Source organism: Marmota marmota, unplaced genomic scaffold, assembly GCF_001458135.2.
Source record: "Marmota marmota marmota unplaced genomic scaffold, marMar, whole genome shotgun sequence".
In the NCBI taxonomy this organism is placed as follows: Eukaryota; Metazoa; Chordata; class Mammalia; order Rodentia; family Sciuridae; genus Marmota; species Marmota marmota.
This window is the reverse complement of record NW_025999891.1, coordinates 4,441,194-4,450,913: the sequence shown is the minus strand read 5'-3', so window position 1 is coordinate 4,450,913 and position 9,720 is coordinate 4,441,194. Positions and strand designations below refer to the sequence as shown.

Genomic DNA, 9,720 nt, shown 5'->3' with positions numbered 1-9,720 from the left:
AAATGTTAGAATTTTTTTTAAGTCATTTTGGAGAAAGAAAAATAGGGGAAAAGTCACACACATGAGGGGAAAAGTCATACACATGAACATCATGATGTGGGCAGGGGGTCTCGCTCAATGCTAGAGCACTTGCCTAGCATGTGCAAGGCCCTAGGTTCAATTCTTAGCACTGAAAAACAAAAAAGAGGAGTCATTAAACAATCCATGATGCCAAGCCCCTGAGGAGTAAAAATTTCCCAGCTAAGAGGAAATTCCCTTAGTATTTTTTTTTTTTTAAACCAATATGAATAAAAAGCGCCTGCACCTTCAACAAGTCCTCTGCTCAGGACTGACCCAAGTTTGGGAGAGCAACCAATTCAGATGAAAAGAGTTACAGCTTCCAAACACAACCACTGTTTTCTATTGTCATCTTCATCTCAATGGGGACATGGCTGCTACACAGGGTACTTGTGACAGGGATCCCACAGTGAAGCAGCAGATGTCTGTGAACACTGTGTGGTGAAAGCGGCTCAGAGCCTCTGGACTCATAGTTCTGCATGGTGAGCTTCCGCCTTCAACAACTCACTGGGCTTCATGAAAATGCCTTCCATTGCTTTCCAGTAGTTGTTCTGGCTTGGCTGGGCCATGCCATGCACCTCTTTTTGTCCACTGATGGGCCGACCATATTGTTCTCCTGTGACAGATAGCAGTACCTCAGTGGAAGAATGTTTGAATCGCACTTCACCATCTCTCACCCAGTAGGGTCCATTACAGAGCACTGTCCAGTCATCCAGGTAATCACCTTCACCTTCCTCACCAAAAGCACTCACTTCCTGGAAGACACAGAAGGTGGCAACATTAGCATGGCTGACACATAGGCTTGAAGAGTAGAAGGAGACAATGGGAAGAAAAATAAGGCTGTAACAAATGACAGTCTTTCTAGTGTTGTAAAAAATAAAATAAACCTGCGGGGGAAAAACCCAAGAAAACACAAAAAGTATGCAAGAGAAAAAGAAATTAGTTGCCATAAAATTATGGTTCAAACACTTAATTTGCAATTAGTATCATATTGCCTTTTATTTTCTATTATAGTCTTAAAACATTTTTATTTCTTTAGAAATGGGTTCTTGCTCAGTTGTCCAGGTTGATCCAAACCCCTGGTTTTGAGCAATCCCTCTGCCTCAGATTCCCAAGTAGCTGACCACAAGCACATGCCTCTATACCTGGCCTATTAAAATATTTTATAACCGTTTTGTTTTTTGTTTTTTAAAGAGAGAGAGAGAGAGAGAGAGAGAGAGAGAGAGAATTTTAATATTTATTTATTTTTTTAGTTATTGGCGGACACAACATCTTTGTTTGTATGTGGTGCTGAGGATCGAACCTGGGCCGCACGCATGCCAGGCGAGCGCGCTACCGCTTGAGCCACATCCCCAGCCCTTATAACTGTTGTTACCTGGCTTTATTTATTTCTTGCTATTAGAGTTTAAACCCACAGGCCTTTTACCACTGAGCTACATCCCAAGTCCTTTTTATGTTTTATTTTGAGGCAGGGTCTTGCTATGTTATCCAGGTTGTCCTTGAACATGCAATTCTACTGTCTTGGCCTCTAAAGTCACTAAAATTATAGGTGTGCACCACCATGCCCAATAAATATTAAGTGAACAAAACATAGCAGGTTCTCTATATTCCTTTCCTCAATGAAAACTCATTCTCCTGTAGGCCAAATATTTAGGGTTTCTACACAATGATGATTTTAAAAAAAAAATTATTTCAGAAACATCTGACTTAAATGTATACTAATAACTATATAATTTAGATAATAAAAAGCAAAACTTTGAAAATGGAATCTATATAACTAAAGACAAAAGGAACTACCTTAAACACAGAACACTTACTTGATAAAATAAGTATCCCATGGGAGTTCCAGTTAACAATTCTAAACTATACTTGTATATGGGAACTGAAGAAGGAAATGGATGGTGGATGGTGGAAGCCTGGTACCTCACTGTTGCAGCAAGGATTTACAAATAAACATGCTAGAATGATAAATGTAGTAATGGATTAGAGTTGGAGGTATCAATAAGAGCTCATGTTTAACAATACACAGATGGCTAAATATATCAGTATATATGTGTAGATGTATGAGTTAGTATACACACATATATTTCTTTGCTGTCTGCTAAGAGGACCTAAAAGAAATAATATCCCAGTAAAGCAATAAGCTCATATAAAGTCTAGATTTTAGTTCTAACACCATTCTCCAATGAAGGGAAATAGGGCTCCAAGGAGAAATAAGGAGTCTAAGAGTGGGGCAAGCAATAAGCAAAATGAACCTGAAGCATCTTTCAGTGCCAGAAAGTTATAAGCAAGTGCTTTAAAACACACACACAATGAGATTCTGTCAAATGGATATAACAGACAACAGGAAGATTCCCCAATAGCCAAAGTTGGAATAATCTGAGCAACAAAGTGAAGACAATAATATTGAATTATAAGTCAAAATATGTAATATAAATCCAAGAGTTCATACTGATATAAATGAATAAATAAACTGGGGAAAAGAAACAAAAACCTCCATATGGAAAAACCCCACATAAATAGTGTAGTTACTCCAACTGTAGACTGGACTTACTTTATCAACATGCAATTCTACTGTCTTGGCCTAAATGAAAAGAGTAACTTTACAGGAGAAACTCACTAGAACACTACTATAGTCGGGTAATCAAGGTCAATATCAGCAATCAAAAATCATGTATACAGGGCTGGGGTTGTGGCTCAGTGGTAGAGTGCTTGCCTAGCATTCATGAGGCACTGGGTTCGATCCTTAGTACACTTAAAAGTAAAATAAAGATATTGTGTCCACCTAAAACCAAAAAATAAATATTTTTTTTAAATCACATAGACAACAGGTATCCTTCATAGTATGTGAGGAAAATGTCACTTTTAACTCAGTGACCTTGCTCCCAAAACCCTTTATAAACACAGTCTCATCATGACAAAAACGTCAGACAGATTCCAAAAGAGGAGCAATAACAATACACCTGACTAGCACTTCTCAAAACTGTCAAGGTCATCAAAAACAAGGAAAGCTAGAAAACTGTCAAAACCAAGAGGATCCTAACAAGATATATCAACTAAATATAATGTGGTATCCTGGAACAGAAAAAGAACATTAGATAAAAAGGAAACTAAAATAATCTATGTACATTAGTTGAAATAATGTATCAATATTATTTCATCAATTCTAGCAACTGTACCTTATTAACATAAGGTGCTCATAGCTAAAACTATGTGAGGTGGCGGGGGGGGGGGTGCCAGAGGGAAGAAGTCATTAAGGGGTTTATATCCCCTGAAAGCTCAAGGATTAAAAAAGTGGTAGAGAGGCTATGTGTGTAGTTCATTGTTAGGGCACAGTTTAGCATGAGGAAGGGTCCTGGGTTCCATCCCCAGCACCAGGGGGAAAAAAAGTGGCAAAAATTCATTTTCCCAATGTGGTTAGTTAGCATCATTAAAAATATAATCATTTTGGGGCTGAGGTTATGGCTCAGTGGTAGATCACTTGCCTTGCACCTGTGAGGCACTGGGTTTGATTCTCAGCACCACATAAAAATAAATAAAATAAAGGTACTGTGTCCATCTATAACTAAAAAAAAAATTTTAAATAATAATCATTTTTATTGCAAGTTTGGAAACATTGGGTTTACTGCAGAATTTATCAGAACCTAATTCATAACTATTCTCTGTTCCCTCCATTTCTTGACTTTTATCTAGATGCAAAGTTTCCATGGGACCAGAAACAACTTTCTTCACACTTACGAAAGTCATTTCTCCAGGTCTGCAGAAAAGAACATTTACATTTGGAAAGGAAAGGGTTAAGAACCAGGAGCTCAAACAAGAGAATCAAGTATTGCAGAGCAAAGTGATCCATTAGATGCCACCTCACCTGGTTTCCAGAAAGAGGTGAAGTAAAATGGTGACTATGGAGGTTTCGGCCAGTGTTGACATGTGTCAGTCGGATGGGCTGGCCACATTTGATGGGGGTTCCCCTTTCACACACCGTGGCAGTCTTCCCCCGTATCCTCCAGTAACTGTTGCTGTCATCCACAGAGGTTACACCTGTCACTGACTGCTGGCCACTACCTACACTCAAAAACAGAAAAAAAAGAGAAAGCAAGTGAACTCAACCTAATTCTATGGCCCTAAAAATGTGTCCTGTGTCATAAAACTGGCAGGAAAGGATGGGAAGGGAACATTATAGCTGGTAATATTTTTTCTATGATATTAAAATATTTATGAAAATATTAAATGTTCATATACTGTAGTTTTAATTAGCATATATTATACTTAAGGGAGTGCCATATCAAAAAATTCCAAGAATTTGCATCAAAAGAATTAGATACAAATCCACAAATATGTGAGGTTTTTTTTAAGTATAGGCAATGTTTACATGTATGTACTAGACTGGATAATCCCAAATATATGTCAGGTATCTAAGTATATAATTTTAACATGTTTGTAATATTTTCAATGCTTACTATGCATTAAATAAAAATTCTTATATTTTATAATTAAAATAAAATGACTTTATATCATCAACTTTAATCCAAGAAGCCATAATAATTCTGAAACTCTTGTTAAGTAGTCTATCAGTACATTATAAAATTACTCTGAGGACATCTAAATTTGGTTAATCCTGCCTTAACTGGTACAATTCTGCAGGTTAAAAGGCACTGAGTTAAATATGTAGCTACAGCCAGGAAAAGCAGCATTCGCCTGTAATCCCAGCAGCCCAGGAAGCTGAAGTAGGAGAATCACAAGTTCAAGGCCAGCCTCGGCAACTTAATGAGGTTCTAAGCAACTTAGCAAGACTGTTTCAAGATAAAAAATAAAAAGGGCTAGGGATGTGACTCAGTGGTTAAGCACCCCTGGGTTCAACCCCTAGTACCAAAAAAAGAAAAAGAAAAAAGTAGCTATAGACTTAAAAATAAAAAGGAGGGATGGGCTGTAGCTCAGTGTCAGAGCGCTTGCCTAGCATGTATGAGGTACTGGGATTATCCTTAGCACTGCATTAAAAAATAAATAGATACACAAATAAAGGCATGCTGTCCATCTACAATTACAAATTTAAAAAACAAAAAGGAAATATATACAAATAATAATTTGTACCTAATATGTCCTGAGCAGTTACCAGGTATCGGGCACTAACCCAAGTCCTTTGCTTGAATATTCTTATTTAATACATGCCTCTATTCTCTTAGATAGGAATTATTATCATCCTCAGTTTATGTTGGAGTGTTAGAAAGGCTGACTAGTATGCCCAAGGTTATGCAATTCTAACAAGTTTGGGGCTGAACCTAGGAAACCTGATCCTAGAACTAACAGTCACTCCATCACAATACATCCCACAGTAAGGATATCTTCCCCCACTCCAAGAATTTTTTTCACAATACCTTTATTCCATTTATTTATTTTTATGTAGTGCTGAGGATCAAACCCAGGGCCTCACACGTGCTAGGCAAGCGCTTTACCACTGAGCTACAGCCCCGGCCCAATGACATCTTTCTTTTTCCAGCTTTTTCTGTCAAGTTCCTCCAAACAGGTTACTCTCTAATAAACTCTAGGGATCTTTTTTCCCCCTACTAGGCCTTATGTACAACCCTTCTTTGAAGACATCTCATATTTCCCAAATACTTACCTTAAATAATCTCACCTGCACCTCCCAGCTTTGCCTTGAGATCCATGGACCTGCCTAACCACAAGCTTTTGATATTTCCCTTTTACTGTGTAACACTGTGCCTTGTACTTCTCCTTTGAGTAAATGCAACAAACTATCAGCTCCACTCTACAGGGTTCTTTCAACCTGGTTATGACTTTGTTACATCTTNTTAAGAACCATAGTCATCCTGGGTAATTTCATCTACTCCCATCACTCTTCAACCATCACCATTCAACAATGTTGTATAACTTTGTATCTCAGATTCAGCAGAGATCCTTCTGTACTCTAGACTGAACCTGGTTCTCAAATGTGGCTGCCCATCAGAACCACCTAAAGAGTATTTGAAACTATCAGACTTTTATGCTAGGCATCTCATCACCTCCATTTTAATTCAGTAGATCTAAAGCAGAGAATCATATCAAACTAAAAAGCATTAAGCCTGGCATGGTGGCAAATGCCTAATCCCAGTGACTTGGGAGGCTGAGGCAGGAGGATTGTGAGTTAGCAAGGCCCTAAGCAACTCAACAAGACCCTGTCTCTAAATAAAATATAAAAAAGGGTTGATTCACTGTTGCATTTCCTGCCAGGCATAGAGGCACACACCTGTAATCCCAATGGCTTAGGAGGCTGAGACAAGAGAATCACAAGTTCAAAGCCAGCCTCAGCAACAATGAAATGCTAAGCAACTCAGTGAGATCCTGTCTCTAAATAAAATACAAACTAGGGCTGGGGATGTGACTCGGTGGTTGAATGCCCCTGAATTCAATCTCCAGTACCCCCAATCCCCAAAAAAGAGGAGTGCTAGGGATGTGGTTCTGTGGTTAAGTGCCCCCTGGGTTCAATCCCTGGTACCAAAAAATAAAAAGAAAATTTAAAAAAGCAATAAACCTGACACAAAGTGGGTATTAACTGAATGGTTGCTAGGATTATTAAGACATCCCAATAATAACAACTCAGTTCCTTCCCTAATCAAACTGGTCAGACTTTTGGGAAACATGAATTACAGATTAATCCATCTGAGGGAATTCCTTCATCACTGAATGAACAAGCATAGTCCAACATAATCACTCATCCAAGTTATCTTAGATGCTTATCACGCCTCACCAACTGATTTTGTTTTTCTTTTTTCCTTTTTAATGCTGGGATCAAACCCNTTTTTTTTTTTTTTTTTTTTTTTTTACCCCTCTGCTTTTTTAAAAGGAAGTTAAGATTGAGTAAAAAGGGACCAAAAGATAGGACAACGTGAGCTAGAAGACAGAGGGTTGTAATCAAAGAGTAAATTCTTGGACTTTAAAACTTCAGAGATATAGCACTTACTATAATCTGCTACATCATTTTTCTCCCAAACTAGTGACAACCCAAAGTAGTGGAAAGGCTGGGTGTGGTAGCTAGCGCTTGCCTGTAATCCCAGTAGCTCTGGGAGGCTGAGACAGGAGCCTCAGCAACGGTGAGGCCTTAAACAACTCAGTGAGATTCTGTCTCTAAATAAAACACAAAATAGGGCTGGGGATGTGTCTCAGTGGCCGAGTGCCCCAGAGTTCAATCCCCAGTACCCTCACTCCAAAAAAAAAAAAAAAAAGCAGTTGAAAAGTTTTGATTCTTAACTGATTTGGATCAAACTTAGTTGCAAGGTTTTGAACAAGCGATTTAATTTTTCTGAGTCTATTTTCTCACCTGAAAACGAGGATAACAATAGCATCTATCTCACTGGAATGTTAAAAAATTGAAAAAGAAAAAAAAAAATTGCCGAGAATGGTAGCGCACGCCTGTAATCCCAGCGACTCAGAAGGCTGTGGCAGAAGATCGAGGCCAGTCTCGGCAAGTTAGTGAGACCCTGCCCCAAAATAGAAAATAAAAAGGGTGGAGATGTAGTTTTGTGGTTTAAAAAAACAAAAGAAAGGACATATCGACTTGCCTGGCACTTAGCTTGCCAAATAGAAGCTGGTATTACGATGAAAGTGGCCTTAGAACAACTCCGTTTTTCATCCTCTCTGGACCTCAGGAGCCTCCCCAGGGGATCCCTAAGTCTCCGAGGCTCCGCCCCCTTCAGAATCTACCGGGCCTCCCCAGCCCACCCAAACCGGGTCCCCGGCAGTACCTGACCCATAGCGCACGTCGTGTGAGTGCAGCCGGACGTTGTGGCGCGTATTGAGTAACTTCACCACAGATCCACAAGTAACGACAGCCAGACTGGACGCCCCCACAGCGCTCCACAAACCCCCAAACAACAGTAGCTGTAAAACAGCCATCCTAAGTGAATCGCAGCGTCCCTAATCCTCCAAGAAAATTTGGCCCCTCCCCGGAACCGGAAGATGAAGGCGGAATTATTGAGAGGCGGAAGTAAAGAAGCCTTGATCTGATCTTTATGGTTCATTTGGGCTAGAGCGGTCTGAGGAACCCACCCCGCTCCCCGGTTCAGGTTGATGTTGATCACCTTGCTGTGTTTGGGGGACTCTTTGGCAACTGCCTTCCTGAACGCTACCTGGTAGCTTTCGCATCCTCAGTCGAAACTCCAGAGAACCCGGCAGAAGAGAGGTAGGAACAGCCCGCCCACTCCCAGTGACAGGGAGCCGGAAGTGACGTAGCACGTTGACGCAGCAGCCGCGGCGGTGGCGGCGGAGGGGTCGTGTGGTGGGTCCTTACTATCCTTTCCCAGTCTCGGTTCGACGACTCCATTTTCCTCAGTGGGGGCTTTTCGCATCAGAGGAACGGCGGGCTTCAAGCAGGTAGTATTCAGACCGGAGATTGTGTTTCTTGCATGGGTCAGGTGCGGAACCAGGCTCCTATGGCCTGTTCCCGTAAGGGAAGAGGCTCTGGGGACCCGTCTGCGGGAAGAAGGGGGGGCGGCGGCCTTCCCTGCTCTCTGCGAGGAAGGGGAGAGGATAGCAGAATAGTTGCTCAGTCTCAATACCTTTCTCAAAGCCTTCTCATCCTGAACCCGGGAATTGGGTGGCCTATTGAATCAACAGGCTTCCTGGGATCCCATCTGTCTCCGTAGTTTCAAAAAACTGGGCCACGCGAGGGAATTAGGAATGGAAGGGACCTAGGGCTTCTAACCTGGGATCAGGTGAAAGAATTGTTTGTCCTAGAAATGTGTCTCCTACCAGGTTTTAAACAGCTCAGCCATCAGACGTGCTATGCTAGCTCTTCCCGTATTGTTGAATAATAGAGTCAGAACTTTAAGTAAATGGCTGCATCCTTGATCCCTTTCTAAAGATCAGAGATCTTGTAGAAGTACTGAATCCCTTCATTCTTAATAGATTCATTTCCCCAGACATTTGCCAGCACCTGCTATAAACATCAGACTGGTCGTTAAGTCAAAACTTTATCCTGCATTTTTGCCTGTTTCTTCAGCACTCTCTGAGCAGTTTGTTTCCCTGGGTTCTCACAAGAACGGATACTTATTCCTTTAAAAAGGACACTTAAGCTTTCCGAAAGACTTCCATGGAATTTCAGTGTAATATCATAAGTAGCAAAGAAATAAGATACACCAGAGTGTCAGTAATTTTGTTTGATTAAATTTATTCAGTAAAAATGTTCTTCAGTGAAAAAGTTTGATTTATTCAAAATTTACCAGTTTCAATCTTTTTAAAGAGATTAGTCACATCAGAAAGTGGTATAGTCTGGGCCCATGCAGTGGTGCACACCTGTGATCCCAGCTACTCAAGAGGCTGAGACAGGAGAATCCCAAGTTGAAGTCCAACCTGGGTGACTTAGAGCTGTCTCAAAAATAAAAATGAAAGGGATTGGGGTGTAACTCAGTGGTAGATGCCTGTGGATTCCATCCCCAGTTCCAGAAAAAGAAAACATCTTTAGAGACATAGTCTAATTTTACTTTTTTCTACTGTGAAGTCCTCTTCCACGAGAAGAAAGCCTACCTACTGTGATAATATCTGATCTTGGAGGCAAATAAATTTTCCTTTGCTTCTATTCTTCATCTCAATAAACAGCGCCACTATCAATCCTACGTGTAATCCTTGGCTTCTTTCCTCTCTATTATTCTCCATGCAATCAACCACCAAATC

General features: G+C 40.5%; 2 protein-coding genes across 5 annotated transcripts in view; one reads left to right on the top strand and one right to left on the bottom strand.

Annotated features, from left to right (window-relative positions):
• Sdf2 (stromal cell derived factor 2) lies at positions 1 to 8,306 on the bottom strand. 2 transcript variants are annotated; one of them, XM_048794088.1, is made up of 3 exons: positions 8,130 to 8,306; positions 3,923 to 4,119; positions 1 to 812 (listed from the first exon to the last, which is right to left on the bottom strand). In XM_048794088.1, the coding sequence occupies exons 1-3, from the start codon at positions 8,191 to 8,193 to the stop codon at positions 525 to 527; spliced, it is 549 nt and encodes a 182-aa protein (XP_048650045.1). In that variant the 5' UTR covers positions 8,194 to 8,306; the 3' UTR covers positions 1 to 524. The 2 variants fall into 2 exon arrangements, with proteins under 2 accessions (XP_048650045.1, XP_015356599.1); XM_015501113.2 differs by lacking the exon at positions 8,130 to 8,306 and adding an exon at positions 7,794 to 8,007.
• The window catches only part of Supt6h (SPT6 homolog, histone chaperone and transcription elongation factor), a 33,844-nt gene continuing 32,253 nt past the window's right edge, over positions 8,130 to 9,720 (top strand). For 2 of the 3 annotated variants that reach the window (XM_048794052.1, XM_048794060.1), the window contains exon 1: positions 8,262 to 8,421. The gene's annotated coding sequence lies outside the window, so the exon portion shown is untranslated. Of the gene's footprint in view, positions 8,231 to 8,261; positions 8,422 to 9,720 lie in introns of those variants that run through there. The other variant, XM_048794055.1, reaches the window with a different exon arrangement.

Coding starts and splice junctions, on each gene's coding strand:
- Sdf2 (XM_015501113.2), bottom strand. CDS start 7,944: ATGGCTGTTTTACAGCTACTGTTGTTTGGGGGTTTGTGGAGCGCTGTG. Junction 4,120..7,793: donor CGACGTGCGCTATGGGTCAG/GTACTGCCGGGG, acceptor TTTTGAGTGTAG/GTAGTGGCCAGCAGTCAGTG. Junction 813..3,922: donor CACCTCTTTCTGGAAACCAG/GTGAGGTGGCAT, acceptor TGTGTCTTCCAG/GAAGTGAGTGCTTTTGGTGA.